This window comes from Vipera ursinii (genome assembly GCF_947247035.1).
Source record: "Vipera ursinii genome assembly, chromosome: 1".
NCBI classification, from domain to species: domain Eukaryota; kingdom Metazoa; phylum Chordata; class Lepidosauria; order Squamata; family Viperidae; genus Vipera; species Vipera ursinii.
The window spans coordinates 26,196,415-26,223,069 of record NC_139512.1 but is presented as its reverse complement, the minus strand read 5'-3'; the positions used below and the strand labels follow the sequence as shown (position 1 = coordinate 26,223,069).

Genomic DNA, 26,655 nt, shown 5'->3' with positions numbered 1-26,655 from the left:
TGAAAATTAACTTTTGTTTGAGTTACATGGGCTTGCGAAGAATTACTGAATCATTACCATCTAATTCCATTCCCCACCATCAAGTCAGAGTTGAAGAAGCTTCTTGGATGAGAAGTGAAACGTCTTCAAAGAAAAACAAGAAAGTCCAGTTGCCTCCTGAAAAAGCACCTTTGGGACAACCATGCCCTGGAGATTGAGAATCTCTATAGACATTACCATCTAACTTAAAGGTAAAGCATGTTCAAAAATGTAAGAAAATCAGGGACTTATGCCTGCATCCCACCCCAAACAGCAGTGTGGCTATCAGGTGAACCTTAGAGATCCATAACCAGGAACTGTAACTGAGCCCATTACCTGGTTGCTCCCTGTCATACCTCAGTTTGTGAGGGCATTTTGAGAAGGACCTCTGATGAAGGGGCAGGTTGATGAGAAGAGAGGTGATCCTTCATTTGGCCAGCTTCTTTGGGGTATGAGGTTGTCTGCAGTTTAAGGGAAAAGATAATTGATGCCCCTGAACAGATATTTTAATGAAGAAAACTATGAAAACTATCTGCAGAAGAAGACACTAAAATAAAACCAGCTGCAAAACCTTCTAGAGCAGACATGTCACACTCGCGACGTCACATATCGCGCTATGTATCAGAGCCTTTTTTCCATTGCTGGCAATGGGGTAGGCGCAGTTTCCTGATGACGCATCTGGCCCGTGGGCTGGCAGTTTGACACCCCTGTTCTAGAGTATTAGTTCACTTTTGGTACTGAGAATAGCATGTGGGTGAATTTGAAGCAGAACCTATGTCTTAATTACTGTGCATAGGATGGATATTAGACTAATAGTAGTTTGATGTGTTGGTATTTCTTTTGCCAGTGTATCTGGCCTGCCAGCCTTGCGCAGGTTGAAAGGAGCAAAATTCTGAGGTATCTAAGAAGCAATTCATAGTTGGCAGATACAAGTGAAATATTTGAAATCCAGTCCTGGTTTTTAAACTTCAACATAACCTACCAATATAGTGAATTTCAACAGTTTCATGTTTTTAAATCCTTTAAAAATGAAAACACAAAAAACCTGCTAGATAAAATCAGAAGCCTATCTAGCTCACCATTTTATACTCAAAGTAGATAATCAAATCCAGTGGAAATTTGATTAGCAAGCATGAGAACAATAGCACTTTTCCTTCCTGGGTTCACAGGAAGTAGAATTGAGAGACATATCTAATGCTTTTTATATGGGAAATAATATATAGCCATCGTGACTAATAATTTAATTGCAGGAATAAAAATTCAAACACAGGATGATACTACGGTATTGTTCATTTTAGTGCATTTTACTGAGGCAGCATGCGTGCCTTCAAATTAAGACCCATTGGATATATGGTTTAAGAAGAAATAAACTGAAACAGAACCTTCACGAAATTGTTCATGTCTGATTTCCAATCCTTTGCATCCTGCAAGTATAAAAAAATGCATTATAGAAAGGTCTCTACACAGACATACTACAGTTCTGTACCACAGTGGAAGACTATTATTTACACAATTTATATTCCTCTGAAAACCATATGTAGCGTTACCCCCTTAGAGGCCGCCGAAGCCCAGGCCCTCCCAGCTCCGCTCCCCTCCGTTGCGCTCTGCAGCTGCACTCTCAAGGTGTTAGTAAAGAGTCTTTTTTAGCAGAAGCTTACGCAAAGTGAGAAGGTGGCAAGACTATTGTCATCAAAAAGGGGGATTTTCAGGAACAAAGATGACCAGCCCCTAGCCCCGATAGTCAATATGTGGTGGTGTTTAACAGCCCCAGGCAGTCATAAGCAGCAATAGTCAGTGATTTCACAGGTTGGAAACAAATGGGGTGGGGAAAACCCCGGTTCCAGGCAACGACAGGAACACGAACAATGGTAGTCAGCGTTCTGCAGCAACAGCTCATCCCTCAAAGGCAACTCCCCACAATGTCTATGACTTGCAAAGTAACAATAATCAAAGTTCAGATGGCCGCTAGTCTCCAAAGCAGCAATGACCAGCCTCTCCTTTTTTTCTGTCGTTGCTCGCAATCTCAGGTCTCGTCAGTGTCAACCCTCCCCCCTGCCCATCCTGTATTATTAAAATCTGAATTTAGCAACCCCAGTAACTTTCTCTCTCCTCACTCTCTCTTCTCTCAGCTTGGGGTATCCCCCCTGCGAAAGAAAGCAGTAAAATTCCACCTTCTCACTCTCAGCTTCCCTCTCCTTCACAGAAAGGGATCAGCTTAAAACCTCCAATCCCTCTTCGACTTCACCTGGCTTGTCTCCAACAACAGAGACAGCAACCACCCCCACCCCCTTTCTTTCCTGCTTTTTCTTTCCTTCCACCCGATCCACACCCGCCCTGCCCAAAACCCAGCAGCAGCTGTCCGAGCTTCCCTCTCCCCAGCCAGGCTCCTGCAAAGCCTTTCAGCTAGCCCCGCTACATATATAATGTTCTTTCACTGCGGGGTTATGTCTGTTTATTTACGATACTTATAAACTGCTCTCTGTCCTTTTGGATGCTAAGTCTGACATAACATGCTCAACTTCTAAACACATTTTTAAACTACTCAGAAGCTATATCTGGTCTAGAATACTGTGGTGCCCTAGAATGTAGTCATGAGCACACCACGCCCACTGTTAACACTGTTATTTCACAAGCTGCACTGGTTGCCATTAGGCGTTAGGGTGCTATTTAAGATACTGCATGTCACCCAGTATTTTTGCTTATTTTTTGCTTTTAATTGTATACACTGTCCTAAGTCACCTGTTTAGTGGATAGTCATATAAGCTGAGTAAAGGCAAAATTAAGGGGAGGGAATCCACGGTGGCTACATACATTGTAGAAAATTAAAACCAAGCAAACTATAGCGAGGTTACCACAATGTGCGAACCCAGATAGTAATCTCTATGCAAAGTAGACCTAGCTATTTTTTCCCCTATTCTATCATGTCTGATTCTGGACTATTTGGACAGTTCACTGCAGTTTTCTTGGTACCTGCTGTCTAGATCACCCCTTTATGAATTATGGAGATTTTCAGAATGCAAACTACCAGCCTCAGGAAACTGCCTCTGTACCAGAAGGGAGACCCTTTGGCTCTAGAAATTAAACTACACCTCCAATAATTTCAGCATAGCTAATGAGGAAGCAAGCTCACCAACTTGCTCACCAAAGCTGAAGTTCACCAATATCTGTAAAAGCTGAAGTTCCCTTTTTTTCACATAATACATATCAAAATTTTTCAAGGTCTTGACTGTAGCAATTTCTTACTAAATAGCACTTGTAAGTTTGTGTGCTTATGAGGAAGTGTAAAGATGTTTATGAATCAATATTTTAAGTCACAATAAATATCTATGCATGTCAAGATTCTTTTCCTAACAACAACAACAACAACAACAACAATACAAAGAGCCTTGGTGGAGCAGTGGGCTAATGCCTCCTTAAGTAACACCAGCTGCCTGCAATTAGTGCAGGTTCGCATCCCACCAGGCTCAAGGTTGACTCAGCCTTCCATCCTTCCGAGGTAGGTAAAATGAGGACCCAGATTGTTGGGGGCAATTAAGCTGACTTTGTAATAATGCCGCTTGGGGGGAGGGGGCGAAAGCCCTAATAAGCAGGCATATACATAGAATGAAGGCTACTGCTAAGCTTGTAAGCCGCCCTGAGTCTTCGGAGAAGGGCGGGATATAAATGGAATTAAAATAAATAAAATAAAAAAATACAATTGGAAGGGACCTTGGAGGTCATCTAGTCCAAGTCCATGCTTAGGCAGGAAACCCTAAACCATTTCAGACAAATGGCTGTCCAGTCTCTTCTTAAATACACAACACAAAAGCATTTTTACCTGCAGGATATTATGCATTTCTCTTTTCAATTGCCCAAGATCATGAAGCACATCATCTGCTTTTTTCACAGTTTTCCCAATGGAATCAAGATCTTCACTTGCGCTTTTAAATACAGAGAAGGCTGTCTGAGGAACACTGGATCTGCTAAAAGTAATAATTTCAAATTATCATTACTGCCTACTGAGATTACAAATAATATTTTATCTTCTGAGATTTTCTAAATCAGTTACATCCAACCAACTGCCCTCCAGATATTTTGCTCTTTCAAAAATTACCAGGTTACATACTGTAATACCATCCTATAGAGATGATAGCGTATTAATTCAGTTTGCCCTATTTGGCATACATAAACTCAAATGCCTTCATGTATTCTTTCTCCACATCTTAAGCTGCTGAGGATGAGGAACACTGAACTAAAGACTTACTGTTGATAACTGATGAAGAAATTTTTCTAGCAATTAAACAATTAAAAGTGGGTAAAGCACCGGGAACTGACGGTTTGACTGCCGTTTATTATAAAAATTTACAGTTAGAAATGGTGGAACCCTTAAGAGAATTGTTTAAGACAATTCAATTGGGAGGAGGAGTGCCTCCATCGTGGAAAACTGCCTTTATTTCGTTGATCCCGAAGGAAGATCAGGATGCTACCCAAGCCAAAAACTATAGACCAATATCGCTTTTAAATACTGACTATATTTGCAAAAATTTTAGCCAATAGATTAATGAAGGTAATGCAACAAGTGATTCATAGTGATCAAACTGGATTTATAAGTGGTAGACAAATGAAGAATAATGTGAGACATATTGTAGATCTATTGGAATTTTTGGAAAGAAATAATCAGATTCCTGCAGCACTGATCTTTTTGGATGCGGAAAAAGCTTTTGATCAATTGGACTGGCAATTTTTGATGAAAGTATTAGAGAATGGAATTTGGGGAAAAAATTTTACAATCTATTAGGGCAATATATCAGAAGCAAACAGCTCGTATAATAGTAAATAACAATTTGACAGAATCATGCAATATTGAAAAGGGTACAAGACAGGGGTGTCCGCTGTCACCTTTATTGTTTTAACATTGGAAATATTACTGATTAAAATACGAGATTCAAATAAAATTAGGGGAGTTCAAATAAGAGATCAGGATTACAGATTGAGGGCGTTTGCGGACGACCTGGTTATTACAGTAACTCAGCCGGATTACTCAGTTGTAGAATTGATGGAGATAATAATGTTATATGGGAAAGTTTCTGGATTTAAGATAAACACACAAAAAACTAAAATATTGTCTAAGAATATGACTGTACCACAAAAGGCTGCTTTAGAAGAGCTAAAGGATTTGAACGGGATTTGAAATAGTTAAAAAGATTAAATATTTGGGGATATATCTGTCAGCCTCAAATGTGAAGTTATATAAAAATAATTATGAAATGTTATGGGGAAAAATACAAAAAGAATTACCGGTAGGTAGTTAAAAAAAATTACAATTGTCTTTATTGGGAAGAATTGCAGCAGTGAAGATGAATGTTTTGCCAAAATTTTGTTTTTGTTTCAAATGATACCTATACTTAAAAAGGATTTAAATCTGGAGGAATGGCAAAAAGGAATTAATAAATTTGTTTGGGCAGGGAAAAGCCACGAGTTAAATTTAAGATAATGCAAGATACATGTGAAAGAGGTGGTCTTAAAATGCCTAATTTTAAATTATATTATGAGGCTGCTGCTTTGTCATCGATAAGTGACTGGTTTAATTTAACACAAGGGAGATTATTAAATCTTGAGGGTCATGATTTGTTATTTGGTTGGCATGCATATTTATTGTATGATAAGAAGGTGGATAATGTGTTTAAGATACATATTTTAAGGTACGCTCTGTTGCGAGTTTGGAAAAAGTATAGACATAAGTTAAATTATAAGATACCAATTTGGGCAATACCTAAACATGCAATAGAAAATATAAATGTGGGATTCAAACAGCATGAGACTACATATAAGGAAATTTTAAGTCTAGAAAGGAATGTATGGCAATTAAAGCCATAGAATATTTTAAAAGAAGAAAAGATTGTACAAACTTGGTTTCAGTATGGGCAATTACAGGCAAGATGGAAAGAGGACCAGAAAGCTGGCTTTTCGATGACTGATGAAAATTTGGCAAAACAAATTAGAGATCAAGGTCAAGCACATATTAAAAGGATATATAGTGCATTGATAGAAATTGACTCAGAAACGGAACTTGTTAAAGATTGCATGATAAAGTGGGCCCAGAATTTTCAAGAAGTTATAACAATGGACACTTGGGAAAAGATCTGGGTTAGAAATGTAAAATTTACACAGGCCCAAAACTTAAGAGAGAATTTTTATAAAATGCTTTATAGGTGGCACTTAGACCCTAAAAAATTAGCAAGTATGTATCCGAACTGCCAGCCCAAATGTTGGGGGTGTGGTTGTGAGGATGCAACATATTTTCATATATGGTGGACTTGTAAAAAGGTTAAAGCTTTTCGGATTAAAATTTGGTGGAATATGCAAAAGATATTTAAGAAAAGGATAAAGTTTTCCCCGCAATTGTTTTTATTGGGTATTATTACAGATACTACTGTAATAGACACTAAGTTGATGTTGAATCTAATTACGGCGGCAAGACTTTTAGTTGCGCAATACTGGGAGGAATTGCCGACTATAGAAGAGTGGACTTTGAAAGTTTCCAATTTGGCGGAAATGGCAAAGATTTCGGCATATTTGAAAGATCAATCGCAACAGAGATATATTGTGGAATGGAGAAGATGGATTGAATATATTCAGAATAAATATGGGACTAAAAAGTTTCATTTAGCATTTGAATAAGTAGTGGATTTTTATGATGTATGATTAGTCATTTGTTATTTTATTAATATTATGACTATGGAGAGTTAAAGTCTGATAGAATTTAATGTGTTATTTTTGTTGTTAGCATATTTTAGTTTATATTTGTATTATTATACCCTGTATTCAGCTCTGGGAAGTCAGGGAGGGGGGGAGGGGAGGGGAGGGTGAGGAGGGAGTTTTTTGTATTTAAAAATGTATTGTAAAACTTTTCAATAAAAAAAGAAAAAAAGAAATACTTACTGCTCACTCCCCAAATGCCATGGCACCGTCCAGTTGGTTGCCTCTGAGGATGTGCTTGGATTTAATGGACTTTCGTGTGCTTTCAGGATTTGTTCCAGAAATTTCCCTCCACCTAGTGGAGGAAAAAACAACAACCATATATTGCAACGTATTTAAAAGATTCGGAGGTAGAGGACACACAGATTATGCATTTTTCAATAAGGAGTATTTATTGTAGTCTGCGAGAATTAGCATTGCCAGTTTTAAAATCTTATCTTGGCAGACGTTTTCAGTTTTAGAATTTATATCTTGGCATGCCTTTAATCATCTTCAGCGTATTTTACTGTATTGCCTCTGTAAAAAGCATGCTGTAATTTAATACAATGCTGAAAAAAATGTTCTAGCCAATACACAGTAATTTGAACAAAGATCACATGTTAAATTGTAAATTAAGAGTTTATGTAATAATCACCATGTGTAAATATAGAACAGGGCATAAAATGCACTGCGTATGAATTAATTGGAATTCATGGAATTTAAACAGAATGCACATAATTCATTTTCTAACCAATTACAAAGAAGAAAGCATAGAAAAGACATCTCCATGTGGTTCCCATTGTATAAGTAAGCCTAGTAAAGGAGCTTCAATAGCAGAGTCTTGTTAACTCAGAAACACCGTTTTAATACCACGGATAAAAGGTTCCTAACACTGACATATTAAAAGTTAAGATAATTTAAAGATGAAAGACACAACTGAAAAGAGTTGAAAATGCTTGTTCAAAAGGTCAAGCTAAAGCTTGAGGCTACAGTAATTTATAGGGTTATTGTAACTATTTTGGCAGGTCCACTATAAGATTTCTTTTAATACAAGAAGGAGTGAATGGCAATAGTAAAGAGAAGGAAGCAACAGTTAAGAAGACAGTTAGAAGGTGTGCAGTATTTACACAATAAACAGAAGAATAATCTGAGAATTTTACATAGGATATGAGGGTGTCTAGATTCGAGGATTATGTAAAAAGTAAAAATAGGGTATTCTAAGAAACTTAAATAATGATTGACGGAAGGAAGGAACAGTTGAAGAAATCCTAGGGCAATGAAGATGCAAACAAGCAACACACAGCAGTGTTAATTGAGCATTTTGGGGTACGAAGAGAACAGACTGAACTGGAAAAGAGAGTTTTGGCTAAGTAAAAATGCCTTAGAAGAAAAAAAGTAGGTTGCTGGACTTGTGAGCTCTAGTGCTTACATGCAGGGGACCATGCAAATTTGCCACAAAGAGAAGGAAAACGTAAGAATGAAAGATAAACAGAGGGAGAACTGGCATGAGAATAAATATGCCAGGAACAGCTCATAAAGTACCTTGGTAATGCCTTTTTCTGGATTGGAGAAAAAGAGAATAAGGACTTCTATAAGATACTTCTTGTCAAAGACAGACAAAACTTTTTTGAATCCTAATTTACAGGCTAAGCACTTGCTCTTTATAAGCTCAAGACCGAGGTTTTTTTAATAGTGATAGCAATGTTTCAGTTTTCGGTACCTTATGGAATATTAAATTACATAACCGATGTCAGTTTGGGAGTAAAGTAACAGTTTTTGTTTCTTCGAATTAATACAGTGGTATTAAGAATGCAGGCTGAAGCACAATTCCATCATCCATTGTATTCAATAAAGATGCATTCCCAGTCATCATTTTAAAAATTAAGTGAGAAGCTAATACACTGCTAATTTCTAACATCTTTTTTTTAAACAACAACAATGTATCTGAGGCCCAGATATGTTCCATGATGATAAGTGAGAGGTGACTACAGCACGGGAATGTGCCATCTGCCCAGGTAAAGGTTATCTACCACTGATCCAGAAAAAGAAATTGGAGGTTTGAAGAGGAGCAAGTGTTTTTCCTCTCAAAGGCTAGTACACCCAAGGGACATTATAATACATTATTCTTCTATAATTAACATGCTAAATGAACAATTAACCAAATAAAAAGAAACATTCCAACAGGCTTTACATCTACATTTTCCTTACCTAGAGTTTTACCACAAGACACGTTTTCTTTCTCTCCAAAAGACAGCTCTTTCTTTGCCATTTTCTGTGAAATTTGAGCATCTTTAGATACAGGCATAGGAGCATATCTCCGTGGTGCCGGCGTCTTCAAAGGGGATTTCTGTGTATGAATACCCTGTTTCTCCAAGTGCCATGAACAGACTGGAATATATATGGAAATATGAGCATACACACTATATAAGTAACAAAAATAGAATGCCTTATTTTCAAGCCATAAGAATTATGTCTTAGTCATGATTCTCTCAACTAATCAAAACATGTATCAGATCTTTGGAAGGTGGAATCTGGAGATAAGCAAGGGGCAAAGCTCCACAGCTGATTGAAAGAACACATTCAGTCCGAACAAGGTGATCCAAAGTTTCCAAAATCTGGAAACTTTTAATAATCAGTAGAAAAGAGAGAAAGGGAGTTTATCTAGTTTTTGTATTTCTGTATCTTCCAGCCTTTGCCAATTTCATTCTAATTTGGAAATTTAAGATATGACAGGTAGAATTCATGCAGATTATTTGTTGATTCAGTTATTTAACTCTGTTTCTTCTCTTCTTAGAAGCTTATTTCCAGACATCACAACAATACATGAGGTCTTGAAAACAAAACAAAAAAACCTATTTGGTGTCCATGAGTGAACTATCAAACAGGTAAATCCATTGTTCTGTCAAAAGAAGCTTATGCAAATATAAAGATAGCACACTTGTTAAAAATAATCTGATATACAACTCAAAGTTTACCTTAAGTTTAAATATAAATAAATCAAATATGTCTCACCTTGTGTATTTGCTGCCCTAGACAGAAATAAGTCCTCTTGAGGTGTGGTTTGGTTACCAAGCAGCTTCCCAGCCTTCACAGCATGTTTTGAAAGTTTTTTGAAAGGTGCTGCCTTAACAGTTTGGAAACCACCTGAATTCAGCGCAGAGCTAATTAACTGCGACTATGAAAAAGAAATTAAGGTATCAAAAGAGAAATATCAGTCCCAGTTGTGGTTGTTAAGCAAAGACAACCTGCACAGACTTCTGTAACAATGGCTCAATTTTGATTGCCTTATCTTAACCACAAACTGGTGTCATCTAAGCCTGGACTATTGGGTAGCATATGATTAAACATTCCTCCAGGAAAGCAGAAGGGACCCTAAAGCAGAGCAACTCCTGCACCAATCCTCAAGTGTTCCAACTTTGTTTTTATCCCTAAACAAAATCCCACCTACCTCCACACATTCTCACTCTTTTCTCTTTTGCTGTTCTATACAAACAAACAGAAATTGGCTATACAAAGCAGAATGCTCTCCTTTCTAACCCTACATTTTTTCATAGAGGAAGTGGATGATCATTGCCTTTACAAAACAATATTCACTTTAGTCTGCCTTTAAAGTTGTAAATAATAACTCATCAATGTATCTTACAGTTGTTGATCAGTCCAAAATAAGAACATAGCAAACAACACTCCCCCAAACCAAAAATGCATCATTGAAATGCCTCGTGAGGCTTTAAACAATATTTTTAACAACCATGAACTATGGTTGTACAATACACAACCGAAAAATAATTAATTCACGAACAATTGAAAGGCATAGGTGTTTAGCCTCAGGTAAAAGAAAACGAGGGGACAAAGCTTTTGAAAACACTCGTTATAATGACAATCTATTAAAAAGTTGTAATTAAAACAAGAAGTGCACGGTTAGCACAAAGCTAGCTCTACACAAGCTGATAATTCCTCATATGGAAATATGATTAAGTGTACAGAAAGAACAAACCATACATATAAAGAATATCAGAAATATACACTAACACGCTGGATCTCAGGCCTATCGCAGAAGTCACTGCTTTGATAAACATTACTTGCTAGCTTCAGTCTACATCATCCAATTTCAGTCACAAGTCTCAACTGGATTTTGACTTTTCCCCTTCCTACTGAGGCTCTTTCTACTGCCATGCCAGCATCCACACAGATTGCTGGGATGGGTTTTCATCACAATGGAGGGAGGTATCAGCAGGGTCCTGTGTCTTCTACTCTTTGATTATTTTCACTAATGATTTAGATGAAAGGTTAAAAGGGATGCTTATCAAATCTGCAGGTGATACAAAATTGGGCAGGAGGGCTAATACTCTGAAACAGACTTCCCCAACCTTTTGGAGTTTGTGGCCCGGAACGGGAAGAGATGCTTTTATGGGAAGGGTAAACGCATGATTGTGCACACACACACGAATCCCTGTTGTTCGCATGTGTGGGGCTCCAAGTGCCTTTGGCAATGTTTGTGAGAGCGAGGGCACAAACAGCTGCGACACTCGTGGCGACACCTGTGCAAGTGGGGCTGTGCGCGCACACGCACACACTGGCCAGCCACCTGGTAGTGAGCTGTGGCCCACAGGTTGGGAACCCCTGCTCTAAAAGACACAAATGACATTTAAAATGAATAGGAATGGGGTGAGTAACAGAATGAAATTTAACAAATAGATGAAAAATTCTTCACTCAGGAAGTGAAATGCAAATGTATAAGATGGGGGATTGCTGGCTTGATTGGAGTAACTGCAAAAAAAAAATTCTTGGCACAGGAGTTGATTTTTAACTAAGTAAAGTGTAAACCAGCAGTGGGATGTGGTTGTAAAGAAGGCAAATACTATTTTAGGTTGCATCAACAGATATATAATTTCCAAATACCAGGAAATAATTATTCTAGTCTGTTCCCGTTTGGTTAAGACCCTTCCTGTAGCACTGTGTCCACTTCTGCAAGTGTTCAAGCAGAGGTAAGACTGCAGCCTCCTTAAGATGCTTTCATTTGGATTCCTGCACCAGGCTGGGGATTGGATTGGATTTGAGGCCTAAATGGCCCCTTTCAGCTCTGTGACTCTATGGTATTATATGATACGAACATGCTACATAATTTAAATTCTTCCCTGAACTTGGAGATGAGCTGCTCTTTTCTGCACAAAAAAATTAGCATTTCACAATTAAGCTGAGAATCCTATTTTTAATAGTTATAGGATATAAAGATATCAATACAGTTTCAATGAAGAAGGGATGATAAATCACAATGAACCATTTCCCCATCCGTGGTTCTGCTGGACAACATTTATCCCCCAGTAACAAAGAAAAGATTACCATATTATAAAATAAAATAACAGAATTCTATATTTTATTGTCCTACCTGAATATTCATTTGTTGTTGCTGCAAATTTTCCAGATGTTGAATTCGTTGTTCCATGAAGGCATTCATCTGTTTTTCAAGTCTGCCAACCCTCTGATTGCTAGAAGACCCCTCGAGCTGTTGAGCTTTCAGACTGGCTTGCTGCTCGGCAACACGCTGCAGCTGTTTATCTGTCTCTTGCAACTTATTTAGCATTTTGGAAACAGAATTCACTTTTGCTTCCAAGTCACTCTGGACCTGAGTGAGAAAACATGAAGATTATGCCTGAGAAATCTTTTGGCAGGAGTAAAGAAAACATAACAAAGAAACCTGTGATTACAATCTTTAAAATGGTATTTATGAATTTGTAAGGTTTTAAGGTGTACACTACTCTCTGAAAGGATCAAAGTGGGTAGTTGGATAAGCGAGTTTACATCCATAAACCTTAAACCAATCCCCATTATACACCTTCTTAATCTGATTCTGGCTAGAACACAGCAACAAAGTTCTTAATCTTCCCACACACCGATTATACAATTTGAAAAAGAAAAAAGACAAAGCGTGACAATTTAGCATGCACATTTAAACACTTGCTGAATCTGCTTGATGCGTCCCACTCATAGGATTTTATTATGTTTTATTTAGCTACTCCCAACTGGTGAAATTTATCACTCACTTTCAAAAGTGGGGCTGTGGAAGCAATAGCTGCTGCTGTTGCAGCTGCAATGGTTGTTGCTGAATCCATTTCACTTTGAGTTGACTTGGAACTGTCCTTATCTGGACACACATTATTCAGAAGGTTTACCTTCACTTCTTTAAAAACAGGAACATTCTGGATTCTGTATGTACAATACGGACATGTAAGCATATGTAGTATTTCTGAGACAATTTTCTTCTTTATTAAAGCATATTTTCAGAAAACAAATTTCCTTTCAATAATAAAAGTAGACCTTCTGGGGTTCTCTTCCCCATTTGCTTAAAATTTCAGGCAGAGAGAAGTCTTACCTATCACCAACTAGCTAATCCTTTTAACTGGAATGCAAAGCTCATGAAACAATGTAAGAGCTTCCTCTCTATATAATTACCATTCAATAAGACTAAAAGCATATGCCAGATAGCTCAACATTTATACAAATTCAGAAAGTATCAAAATTTATTTTTATATACTATTTTATTGTACATATATTTTATTGTACAGTGCCCAAAGTCACGTTTTGAGATGGGCGATTCAGAAATGCAAAAAATAAATTAAAAAAATTCTGAGACAAACGTCCTTTACCTTCTAACCTCATATTCAACACATCTTGATAGATTAAAAATGATAACTTAATTGTATTTTATTCTCTTCTTTTGTACTGTTTTTAACTTGCCCTGTGAACCGCCCTGAGTCCTTCGGGAATAGGGTGGTATATAAATTCAATTACGGTAATAAATAAATAATAAATAAATAACGCATCATTTTAAAGTGATCGTCCTTACCGCTCTTTGAATGCAGCTCTTACAGCTTCCTTCTGTCCAGTGTTGTACTGGGAGATGAAGATATCTGATGCTGTAGAGCAAAGAGAATGAACTATTTTAATCAGGAGCCAAAAGAAGGAATGGCTACTTCACTGCTTACAAGGAGAAATTCAATCACAGTATCATACATAGCTTTCAGCAACCCTATCTCATATGGAAACATTCTATTCTTTGAATCTGGGATTTGTATCAATTCTGCTATCAAGGAGAATGCAAAAAAATGTTTTGTGTTTGATTAGTTTTGTTATTGCATAACTACTGTATGATGTAGGATATCAAAAACAGAGATGCAAGAAGACACAGAATAAAAATACTGTACATTGTAAATAGCAGCATTCGATAATGTACCCTCCCTCTTTTAGTAGAAACAACTTATTTTATTTTAAAGTTTTATAGTTGTTGTTTATATTTTACAACATTTTGCAGGTGTTTTTTTAATCTATTTGTCTCTTTTATTCAAAAGACATACTCTAAATTTCTTAGCTTGCCTTGCTGCATAATGATTTGTGTAAGGATACTATCTCTATATGAATTTGGTCAGATTTCTGTTGTAAACATATATAACCACTGCTATATATTCTCCAGATCTGGTCTTCAATCTTATGCCATTGGCAAAGTTTTTTTCCAGTATTGTGTCAAATTGATTATTATCACAGCCAGCAAATATTCCAATAGGTTGTTTTAATTCTTTAAAAAAACAGGTTTATTCTCTTTTTTGATTCAGGTTCAATTTCATTTACCAGAAATATGGCAAACAAATCTCCTTCCAAAAAATAAAAACCAATGCCTAAAATTGTAAATATATGCAGGAACATGAAACTGCAGGCAAAATATTACCTTTCTGCTTAACTGCATCTCCTTTCCATTCTGAAGTAATCTGCACTGAGGGTTTATATGGATGTGTCTATCTCAGAAAAGGAAAAAGAAACTTGAAATAAGCTTCAGAATTACATCACTATATATTTAATTTCTGAAAAAAGTTATATATCTATATAAGACATAGCTTTTATATTTCTAAAGCAGAAAGCAATCTGGTACCTTAAAAACTAATTATTCTAACATTCAAATATATATGTATGTATTCAAAATTAACAATTCATTAGAACAATTATATGCATAAAATTATGTATGTATATATAATTGTTCTAACATACACACACACACACACATTCTAATGAATCTGTTAATTTTTGAAGAAATAACATTCATTTAAGTTTGGATCTTTGTTGCATTACCAACAGCTAGAATATTTAATATCAAGCCACCAAAATTCTTTTGATTGCAGGAACATAGAAATATGGAAAATAAATAAGGCTCCATTAAATGGGCAGATATGAATCAGGTTTGCACAAAATCTGAATACTGACAGGCTATTGACACCTTGAAAACTTTCCTTTAAACACACCATATTTCCCTTGGATTGGAAGAAAAATTGCAAAATAAGATAGTAAAGTTGCAATAGGAATAGGAAACAAAGCAAAATAGATTTCTGGCTAATCATATATTTATCAAATTTAGAAATTGCCCATTTCACTCACAGAGCAAGTCTGGTAAATATACAATTAGAAAATGTCTACTCCTTCTAAAACCAAATAAGTAACTTTGGCTTTTTATGCCATTTCAAATTGAGAACAACAGCTTCAGAATAACATTGTGAAACTGATGAAATACATCCCAAATTGGTAAGCCATTCCTTTAATAAAGCACAAGTGAACACAGAACCACAAATATAAACACTTCTTGGAATTTGGATCAGTTAGACATAAACATACAAAGATGTTTAGTGAGCTGACTGATGCTACTAAGGCTTGTAATGTATCTCCATATCTGAAAGAAATTATAAATTTTACATGTTCAAGTAAATAGCAAAAATTCTTTGGTCTATTGCATATATCTAAACTTCATATATCTAAACTTCCCGAGTGCCACGTAACAGAGTGAGCACCTGTTACTCGTCCCAGCTTCTGCCAACCTAGCTGTTCGAAAGCACATAAAAATGCAAGTAGAAAAATAGGGACCACTACGGTGGGAAGGTAACAGCGTTCCGTGCGCCTTTGGCGTCTAGTCATGCCGGCCACATGACCATGGAGACGTCCTCGGACAAGCGATGGCTCTTCAGCTTTGAAACGGAGATGAGCACTGGCCCCTAGAGTTGGAAACGACTAGCACGCATGTGTGGGGGAACCTTTACCTTTACTTTAAACTTCAAAGGCAACCAAGGAAAGGAGGAAGAGAAGAAGAAAAGCAAAAAATAAACAATTCATTTCTTAATTGAGACCGATGAGGAAGGAGGTTGGAGACAGCTTTAAAGCCCAGTTATTTCTGTGACAATTGAAAAGGGGAAAGCAAATTGCCTCCCCTGAGTTAATACAGGAAATGTTATGATTTCTGAGAGACAAAGAGGGAAAGTATCGATGAATGTATGAAATGTTCAGAACACTACTAAGCCCACCTCTGAGGAAAAGCATGAAGTCTGTGCATCTTTTCCAGGTAATGATAACTGTTCTGAGTCTGTGTCAGCGTGCTTGCTCACAAGACCTAGAAAAAAGTATGGTTAGTACATTATCTATATGAGAATTAATTTATGGATGGAACTTTTTCTATCATAACTTTTATTTCTGCTATTCAAAAAGTGTACAACAAATCAAAATAACTGCAGAATAGCACTTAAACAAAGGAAAAGGAAGGAATTAGATATACTGAGCATGTTATCAACACAGACTGTTAATATGCTAATGCCAGTACCAATATACAACCAGAAAAGTCCCACGTATGCTAGCAATTTAACAGAAAACAGTCATGCAATTAGAAACCAGGAAACATTTTGGAGTGAAATATTTTATAAGTCTAACAAATAAGTCTAACAAAACGTCATTAAATATTATCATGCAAGTTTGCCTTTACTTGAAGTGTTCAATTCCTACAAGTTATAGCCTCAGTTAAAATGCTGCAGATATCTATACTATAATTTGATATTTGAAGTTTTCATATAAATAACATGCAGATTACTAAGTTTCAGAAAATTAAGCACAATATTAAATATACCCTCTGCTGTGTTTCCAGAAGACACTGGTCTTGATTTATGATGTACAGTTTTGTTTGCCAGCAGTACTGATGGTATATAAGCTGCATCTTCATTAACCAATGCTGAAGATTCTGGACGACTGAGTGGAGTCACTTCTCGAAGTTTCTTCACTGAAATGGTCAATTTTTTCCTAGCACAGACATCAGATTTGCTGCTGGCTGGTGCTGCCCGAACACCAAGGGATTTATTTTTCATGTGGACGCTGGTGGAATAAATTAGAAAATCACTGGCAGTGAGCCTGGCCAAAAAATCTTTTCCTGAGCTAGTAGTGTCTTCCACTTCCTTTAACAGCTCACATCATATCCATTAGTCCTGTATCTGTTAAATAATCACAACACTAAAGAATAGATGACACAGTGTTTTAAATATGACAAGGGAGAAAAAAGGAAGAAGTGGAGCAAGTTCAACTGAAATGAACTCCGCTGCTCTGCTGCTGTTCCAATATCTCAGGGGCTGCCACAAAGAAGAGGGAGTCAAGCTATTCTCCAAAGCACCTGAAAGCAGGACAAGAAGCAACGGATGGAAACTAGTCAAGGAGAGAAGCAACCTAGAACTAAGGAGAAACTTCCTGACAGTTAGAACAATTAACCAGTGGAACAACCTGCCTCCAGAAGTGGTGAATGCTCCAACACTGGAAGTTTTTAAGAAGAGACTGGACAACCATTTGCCTGAAATGGTATAAGGTTTCCTGCCTGAGCAGGGGGTTGGACTAGATGACCTCCAAGGTCCCTTCCAACTTATTATTAAAAGATAATCATCACCATGAACTGTAGCAGAAAGGCACATACAGCATACCACCATTACAGAGTGCAAGAACAGGCCTGCTTAAATATACTCTGATTAAAGAAATCTGGAGTCACCCTACAGAGCATTCTACAGCCAACTTGCCTGCTGAGAAAACCTGATTTTATCAAGCCCCTCCACCCCTACATCTTAAAATAAAAAAGTTAACACATAATAAAACTGTTTCTATTTCTGAATATCTTCATTTTTTTAAGAGATCTACAAAAAGTAAACATTGCCTACATGTTCCTTGTCAAAATTCCTTGCAAACCCATCAGCTGCAGGATGTTCATTTCCTTAACATTAATATCTAAAGATGCTATTTATGAATTCTAGACACTGAAAAAATCTATAACAAAAAACACCCTAAAAATAGCTAATCCATCTAAATTATTCTTTAGTAGCAGATATGTGTCATATCAAAGCTTGAGGTAAACGAACAGATGCTTGTTCCTGATAAAAGCATCTATTCATTCACCTCAAGCTTTGTTAAGACGCTTATATCTGCTACTAAAGAATAATTTCTGCAGCTGTAAGCTTCAGTTCCAGTGTTACATTATGGCCTTTAATCCATGAACATCGTCTTATTTTCTTTGAATTCTATGCCCAGCAGCTCTGAGCCAATTTTGGTACAAATAAACTGAGAAAGAAGAATCTTCCTAATTTGTCTTCCACTACAGCATAGCAGACTGTGTACCATTACTTCCAGCTGTCCAAATTACATGAAGCAGTATGTTTAAGACTAAGCTGGATATAAGACAGCGTGTTTTGCTTTTGTTCAGAAGGAAATTCATATATTGACTGCAACCATTACCCTTCGTGCCACTTGAAACCATAACTAACTCATAAACTACGGGGCAGGGGGGGGGGAGGTCTTTCGAGCTTTACCTCGCCATAGCTTTCAATCTCCCCTCACCTTTCATCCCCACTGGGGACCCGATTTCCCTCCACTTGTCTTCCCATATATCAGTCTTTGTCCAGCAATCAGCCACTAGAAACGCCGGTTGTCATAGTCACAACAGCGACAGCTCCCGCCGCTTCCAAACTGACAAATGAAACCCAACCTCTCCCTCGTAAGGGGGCAGGAGGAAGCTGCCTGAGTAAAGAATGCGCATGTGCAGCTGGAGCTTCCGCTATCTAAGAGCCGAAGACTGTGCGCATGCCTCGCGAAATCCGCCTTTCTTCTCCTCCTCCCATTCGCAGAACTCCCTCTTTTTTTTCCGCTTCCCCAGTTCAGTTATGTTGTGGTAGCTTTCCGGGTAGAAACAATTTTCTACACCAGTGGTTCCACCACCCGCATGCCCTATCTATAGAGCTATTCCGTTCTATATATCGCTTCCTGATTTGCCGCCTTTACCAAGTGAAAGTGAGAGCAGAATCGCCTTTGTAAGCAATAGGAACGCCTAGATGAGAGGAAGGGGACATTTTACAGGGTCGCGCACATTTGGTGGTTGCTAGGTAAACCTACCTGACAGCTCCGCCATCGCTGATTCGCGTCCACCACCACGAGGTATGTAAGTGGAGGCGAACGAAAGGGAAGCACCCGTGTTGTGGGGAGTGGGTGTTTGTCGTAAGCAAAAGTGAAGAAGGAAACGAAGAATAAAAGTAAGAATTTGTAATGCGTTCGGTAGGGTTGCATTTGTTAAATATTCCAGTTGTCTGCCTTAACTAAGTCTCCCTGGAGAAAGTCAGTGGATAGTAAAGCTTTTTTTTTTTGAATGAAGAAAATCACCGGGCAGGCTTCGTTTGCTTCAATTTCTGGATGTTGGATTGCAGTGATAAAAGAGAAATTTGAGGTTGGGCTTCTGAGTTTCTCAATATGTTCTAAGCGCTGCAGCGCTTCTGGGGAAAAGGAAGATGTACAAGCTTTCATCATGACCTTGACAATCCATCAAGCTGTTTCCTAGGCACTAATGAGGTCTAGGTCTCAACAATGCTCTAGAATAGATCCAGGAGACTGGAATGTGATTAGAGAATTAGTATTATAAAGACTATCAGCACTTGAATATTAAAAGCATAATTTAAATATTGCAGTAAAAAAGAGGCGCTCAGCCCTGGTTTTGCAAAATCCTGTTGGATACACCCAAATGTCTGTCTGACATTTCTACAGGGCAGATAAATGCTTAGGGAAAGCCAAAAGTTTGATGGTATCTCATATTCCTTGAGAACGTACTGGCTGTGATATTGAATATATTTATATGTTGTTTGATTTTCACAATCTTACTTTCCTTGAATTTATTTAATTCCCCTTTACAGTTGCGTAAACATGACAAAACTATACACAAAAGGACCCAGATTGTTGGGGGCAATAAGCTGACTTTGTAATAATGCCGCTTGCCCCCCCCCCGAAAGCCCTAATAAGCAGGCATATACATAGAATGAAGGCTATTGCTAAGCACATTGATTTGTGCTTTAGATTGTAAGCCGCCCTGAGTCTTCGGAGAAGGGCGGGATATAAATGGGATTTTTAAAAAAAAATGTGTGCCTAATTTGACATGCACAACCTTATATATTTATGTCCTATTAAGTTTATGAAGAATAGAGAAGAGATGCTTCCTTAGCTTATCCATCTTCCTTAGCTTATCCCTCTTCATAGCCGCTATCCATGATATCAATCCAAGCTCAGGAGGAGTGATATAGGATTGTTTTTTCTAAGTGATTTGTGTTAGGGATAATAAAGTACATGCTGTTTCCCAGACTACTGTAGGGAACTGTTGCCTCTCAGAAAATTGGCAGAAGTGATTCCCAGAAGAAAGAGATCCTGATTGCTTGCTAACCTCTTCTGTTGAAGACAAATAAGTATTTGCTAAGATTCAAAACAACTGAAACAGCCCATTTCAATGCCATTACCATCTTCGCCTTATGTTGGGCCTCTGAAAGAGCTGGAAGAAATTATCAAAAGCTTATATGACTATTTTTGAGAGTATATGGGTTGACTTGTATATATTGTTCGGATGCACAAAGAATGTATATTATTGGAACAACAGAAAAAATCATATCAGGTTCAATACTTAACAGTTCTTATCAGGAAACATCTATGAAATAAATAGAAATAGATTTAAAGGGATTTCTAGAGTGCAATGTATATTTTCTTTTGAGGACTAAATCCGTAAGAACATTTTATCATGTGTTATGAAGTCACTTCAGTTTGTATAACTTCAATCTTGTATGATTAAAATACTGGAGACTCAGGTTTCAATTCAGTTTATGCATTAAGCAGAAATCCAAATTGAAATATCTCTTAGAAATGGCTGGCTAGGTTCTGCTAGAATATAAATATACCCAATGATGAAGGACCATCATGTCTGGATAATTGGTTCCACCAAATAGATTCTGTTACTGTAAGAAAATGTATATTAAGCACTGATGGTTAAAAAGTGATGTATAAATTACAGACTGAAGAATTCACCAAGTCTTTCTTTATGAATTCTGTTTCACAGAGCAGCATTAGAATGACCAGTGGTCCTTTGTATTCTTTCTGTGCTCTTCCTCCTTAAACTCAGCAAAGTATTGAATTGGAAAATGTTTTGGAATAAACGTTGACTTAGATATCTTGCTTTCTGCATAGGTGGCAGTTGCCTCAGAATTAAAACATGGCTGGACAAATATCAGAATCAGATCAGATCAAGCAGGTAAAATACAGTTATCATTTTTTAATGTTTGTGTTTGATCCTTTTGAATGTTTGTATTACCTCATAATTTGACATTTGAATAGCCTTCCCTAGAAAGAAAGCAAAGGTTAACATCTGTAACAAATGCATTTATCAATTCAAAACAAATACATATTTGATACTACCCAAGTGCCCTTACTTTTATCGATGTTACCGTATTTTCCAGCGTATAAGACGACTGGGTGTATAAAACGACCCCTGACTTTTGAGAAGATTTTCATGGGTTAAAAAGTAGTTTTCCCTATGTGGTGCTCCTCAGGTGCCTTAGAGTTAATTAACAATGCTCAAAATTGTTCTGGCTGAGAATTTTAATTTTCACACATCTGGAGAATGCCAAGCTAGGGAAAGACTGATTTAACCAAAATGTTTTGATTCTCAGCATCTTAGGCAAAAAGAGACAATGATGCTTTTATCTTAGCTGTTTGGATATACAGAGTCTTGATGTTTAACATGCATTGTTTGCTTCTGATCTTTCTAAATAAACCCAACCTATTTTTATTTGTGCACAGCTTAGCAAGCCATTAAACTGTGACCTTATTTTTATTTTATAAATGTCCTCAGTAGCAGAATCTTCTAGATATGCCCAGCTCTCTCCAGCTGACTGACATACAAAAAAGATGCATTTCTAGTATGTTGTGAGCTTTAGCACACTTGTAGTTATGAGGCAATGTAGGAATACAGTACTATTGACTTGACTGGCTCATGTAGATTTTATTTGCATATTTGTAACACTCACACTTATTAATGATAACATTCTTTGGTAGTCCCAAAGGTGCTTTTTCCAAAAGGCAACTGGCCTTTCTTGGTTTTTTTTTTCCTTTGAAAATGTTTTCATTTCTCATCCAAGCAAGCTTCTTTAGTTGAACTAAGAAGCTTCTTGGATGAGAAGCAAAATGTTTGCACAGGAAAAAAAAACCAACCACCAAGAAAGTTCAGTTGCCTTTTGGAAAAAAAACACAACCATGACCTGCATGACTGAGAATCTCCACAGGCATTCTCTTTGGTATGATTGTGCCTGTCTAGACAAAGTGAACAAACTGCTTCTGCCAGACATAAGTAGGAAGTCTGGGCTGCTTCTCAATTAGGTGAAGGTTTATCAAGAGCTTTTGGCCTCGAGATCAGCTTTGCTCTGCCTCGCCTAAACCTTGTCTCCTCTCACCTTGGTGCCCCCTTCTAATTCAGCCACACGCGCTGGCTGTTTTGGCCAGGAGCGACGAGCATTGTGGCCCAACACTTCGGGAAAGCACCAGGTCTGAAAGAAGGCGGTTCTTTCCATAGGTTAGTTAATGAACAGGGCGGCGGAGTGGGGGGGGAAGAAACGGGCTCAGCCCTGCGCCACAAGTTTAAGATTCACACACACACACCCTCCCCAAGGCCGCCTTCTACTTCAGGGTGGAGGGGCGACCCCAGGCTGCTGAAGCCCCAGCGCCAGCTTTCCGCTGCGGTCTGCCTGTCCCAATTCCCGAGCTGCGCCTTCCCGGGCGGGTGTTGCTGTAGGTCTACTGCGGCACCATGCCCTGAAGTCAAACTCCCAGGGTCAGGTGAAGCTTAGCTCTGCACGAACATGTCAGGTCAGCCTCTGCCTGGCTTCCCGCGCTCCCTTGAGCTCTCGTGCTCGCGGAGCGCCAGCGGCTCGGCACACGCTTAACTCCTGCTCCCTTCCAAAAAAAAGGGGGGGGCTGCTGCCCTAGGATGCCGGTGAGCTGGAGCCTCAGCCTCGGTTGGGCTGGTCAGTTTATTTATGAGGAGGCCGTCTTTCACTGTTCTCGAGCGCTGGATTTGTCCGTTTCCACTAACGTCTCCGCTCCCGAAGATTGATTTACTATTTTCTGGCGTATAAGACGACTGGGCGTATAAGACCCCCGACTTTTGAGAAGATTTTCATGGGTTAAAATGTCATCTTATACGCCAGAAAATAAGGTACTTCTTAATCTGTCCTTCGTATTTATTTCCTGTGAAGAATGGGCATGGTCAAGTCTGAATATCTATTTGATTTATTCACAGTTTAAGGAATTTCTTGGAACGTACAACAAACTAACAGAAACCTGCTTCCTAGATTGTGTGAAAGATTTCACTAGCCGAGAAGTGAAGCCAGAAGAAGTATGTGACTTATTTTATATGTTTTGGATTGTAACTGTTAAGAAGTTAGTATCAGCTAGAAAGTTGCAGTATGATGAGGGAAAGATAAATTATTGATAAAACATCAACAATAATCAGACTTTAATTAGAGCAATAATGTAAAAATATATCTCCTGGATCAGATTGATGATTTACTCTAATCCAATTTCCAATTCAATTCCAATTTTATGATTCAGGCAAGATAGGTATTTCTGGGGAATGGTGGTTTTGCCAACTAATTTAAAATTTGCAGGTCACATATCAGAGAGGGTATACAGAACATGCTACATAATTAGTTAATAGTAACAGTTTATTGATGAAAATCCATTGCATAGATTTCTCTCACAACTCCCACAGTGAGTCAAAGCAGCAGGGAAGAAATTCCATGGAATGGAGTCACAAAGGGCTTGCTTTCATTGGGCAAGTCTTATATCTTATGACATATAAATTATAAATTATATCAATACCTCTTTCTCCTTCAGCCCTAGAGTTGCTTAGTTAAGGCATCAGCATGGAATATTACATACTAGGAATCTAGCAGGTACTGAGCACCAAAGACAAAAGTGGGAAGTAATTTCATATAGTCCTTGACTTAGGACCATTTGTTTAACGATTAAAGTTATAATGGCTTCAGGGTGTTTTTCGGTCCGTTTAAAGCACTTCTAACTATCATAAAACATGATCACGATTGTAGTGTGGATGCTGGTAACCTGTTCTTATGACCAATTTCCAAATGTCGTACCATCACATAATCTCTATTTGCTATCTTCTCTGCTGGCTTCCCCAGAAAATCAATGAGGAATCTGGCAGGGAATGTTGCAAGCAGCTGCTGTCTGCCAAGAAGACTCATCTCTGAGAGCTGGCTGAAAGAACTGCCTACCAAGGGGAGCTGAACTCCCTTACTGTGATTTTCACAGCCTCCTGTTCCCTTCCCACATATAAAAGAGAGCTGATATCCTCCTACAGTGTGCAGAAATGGAACTTAAATCCTGGTGATTTAAACTCCATTTCTGTGCTCCACAGAAGGAGTTTTCCATGGAGGAAGAGCTAAGACCTGACATCCTTCAGTGGGTAGCTCTTTCAGACGCCTCCTTCTAGAGATGAGAGGGATCCAAAATACAAATAGAGAGTGAAGAGGCAGTGCGTTAAGCTGAGGAACTTGGATTGCCTCAGGCAGGAGTGGGAGGCCCTGGGAGGACCAATGCAGGTACCACACTAGTGTCTCTTCACTGATGTCTCTACCTGGATTTTGGCAGGGAGGATTTTCAGCTCTTAAGCAGAGAGAAAGCACAGTCAGGAAAGGAGCACAGGGTGCCTTGGGAGGAGATGGGAGGGTGTACATGAGTATCTTTCTCACTCGGGCTGAAATCCTGCTTGGATTTTGGCAGGGAGAATTTCAGCTCCTGAGTGGAGATTCCCAGGATCTCCCCCTCCCTCCAAGGCACCATGAACTCCTTGCCTGGGACTTTTTGTGCAAACACTTTTTATTTATTTTTATCCCACCTTTATTTTTACAAATAAGGTGGTGAACATATCTGGCACACCTTCTTCCTATTTTCCCCACAACAACAACAACCCTGTGAGGTGAATGGGGCTGAGTGAATGACTGGCCCAAGATCACCCAACTGGCTTTCATGACTAAAGCAGAAGTAGAACTCATGGTTTCCTGCTTTCTATCCTGGTATCTTACCCACTGGACCAACTGCTTTCTCTTAATGAACACAACCAAGAGTGCTGGGAATGTAGTCACAGGATGTCTCATTTAACAAGTGCTTCATTCATTGATCAAGATTCTGGTCCTAATTGTGGTTTTTAAGTGAGGACTACCTCTGTTTAATAGTTAGAATGGGAAGTTTGTTGTCTTACAAGTTGCAAGAGTAAATAAGAACAACTCACTTGACTAAGCATCCCATTCCAGATAGTAATTTAAAAGTTAGGTCAAACTTAGGATAGATGGTGTGCTGCCAATGAATATAGCTATTTAGCTGTCAACAGATGAAATCTACTGTAAAGGTAAAATACTATTTTTGTAAGATAGATTTTTTTCTGTCCTCTGTATTTTCTTGTATCCCTCACCTCCCTTTCCAAATTACTAGAAGTGTGTTTAACATAGTTGGCTCTGTTTAATGGGGATCAGCAAAGTTAGAAATCTTCCATTATTAGTGAAAAATTTCCCCTCTTAATTTGCATTCTATTTCTGTTAAAATAAATTGACTTCCTTGTTAATATAGATTATTATCCCAGGAATTTTCAAGTTCTTTTGTTACAATCATACAAGCTAAGCAGTTGTCATTATATTTAGGAGCAGGACACACACTATCTAGAATTGAAGAGAACAATTACTTTAAATTTTGGAATTGTTTTTCCTCACTGCAAAAATGTCATAATCCAATCTGGTAGTAACAGAGATAGACATAGTGACCTGTCCAAATCTCCCATTTATTTTGGTATTAGAGTATTTTTTTAAAAAAATGATATATGCAATTACTTTCTATTGTTAAGATAAAAACTAAAAGTTCAAAATTCTTGATAATAACATAGCTGGTAATTTGTCATTTATAATTTGTCACTAGAAATGGAGGAAAATCATTACTAGAGACCAATATCTTAGTATTTTAAAATTAAGAGATTCTAATGCCTGAAGTTTTCATAATTTGATTTGAAAACACTGATAGCTTTATCATAGCAAGCTCAAAAGGAAATTATTGAGCAAGTTCTGGGTACTTGCCTCTGCTTATATCTAACATTTTATGATGTTTTTAATGTAGTTTCTATAGATGTTTAAATGCAGTATCACATGCCCTGGAATGAGTGTTTATGAAAAGTAGTGAATGTGTATATGCTTTTAAAAGTATAAGAGCATTTTAAAATACTTTGCATATTAAAAAACTGAATAACAAGTAGGTTCCTCCTGTTTTTTTCCTTATACAGATAACTTGTTCAGAACACTGTTTACAGAAGTATTTAAAAATGACACAGAGGATATCTATGAGATTTCAGGAGTATCATATACAGCAAAACGAAGCATTGGCTGCCAAAGCAGGACTTCTCAGCCAGCCCCGCTAGAAAATAGCAGATTGTCCACACGGAGTGCCAGCATTACCTACACTACATTGTGAGGATGCCTGGTGTCTAGTGCTATTCTAGCAACATCTACCACCAGCTCAAAATGGGATTGCTTAAAGAATGATTCAGTTGTCTCAAATAATCTGATCAACAGTTGGGATTGAACAGCCATGGAGTTTATGGAGCTTTTTTCCAAGATTGTCTTTTACTGTATGCAGGAATAATGTTCATTCCATCTTTTCTGGAAAGATGGGTTGGTTCTACATGTTAATAGGTTAGAAGTAAGAAACAAAAACACATTTTATTTTTTATTG

At 37.8% G+C, this 26,655-nt stretch overlaps 2 protein-coding genes across 7 annotated transcripts in view; one reads left to right on the top strand and one right to left on the bottom strand.

Annotated features, from left to right (window-relative positions):
- Positions 1-18,524, bottom strand: part of KIAA0586 — an 89,736-nt gene extending 71,212 nt beyond the window's left edge. For 4 of the 5 annotated variants that reach the window (XM_083370086.1, XM_083370083.1, XM_083370087.1 and 1 more), the window contains exons 1-13: positions 18,403-18,510; positions 16,664-16,905; positions 16,071-16,156; positions 14,456-14,522; positions 13,580-13,649; positions 12,777-12,939; positions 12,122-12,358; positions 9,748-9,910; positions 8,944-9,123; positions 6,940-7,051; positions 3,836-3,980; positions 1,401-1,442; positions 375-479 (exon numbers count right to left, since the gene is read on the bottom strand). In XM_083370086.1, coding sequence (XP_083226212.1) covers positions 375-479; positions 1,401-1,442; positions 3,836-3,980; positions 6,940-7,051; positions 8,944-9,123; positions 9,748-9,910; positions 12,122-12,358; positions 12,777-12,939; positions 13,580-13,649; positions 14,456-14,522; positions 16,071-16,156; positions 16,664-16,905; positions 18,403-18,449 — 1,659 coding nt within the window. In that variant the 5' untranslated portion in view covers positions 18,450-18,510. Of the gene's footprint in view, positions 1-374; positions 480-1,400; positions 1,443-3,835; positions 3,981-6,939; positions 7,052-8,943; positions 9,124-9,747; positions 9,911-12,121; positions 12,359-12,776; positions 12,940-13,579; positions 13,650-14,455; positions 14,523-16,070; positions 16,157-16,663; positions 16,906-18,374 lie in introns of all 5 variants that reach the window. The other variant, XM_083370085.1, reaches the window with a different exon arrangement.
- Positions 18,525-18,923: 399 nt separating this feature from the next.
- On the top strand, positions 18,924-26,527 carry TIMM9 (translocase of inner mitochondrial membrane 9). 2 transcript variants are annotated; one of them, XM_083350053.1, is made up of 4 exons: positions 18,924-18,996; positions 21,055-21,118; positions 23,162-23,257; positions 26,207-26,527. In XM_083350053.1, exons 2-4 carry the CDS (start codon positions 21,080-21,082, stop codon positions 26,339-26,341), a joined length of 270 nt encoding a protein of 89 aa, XP_083206179.1. In that variant the 5' UTR covers positions 18,924-18,996; positions 21,055-21,079; the 3' UTR covers positions 26,342-26,527. The 2 variants fall into 2 exon arrangements, with proteins under 2 accessions (XP_083206179.1, XP_083206178.1); XM_083350052.1 differs by having other exon boundaries at positions 18,989-19,091.
- The last annotated feature ends 128 nt before the right edge of the window (positions 26,528-26,655 follow it).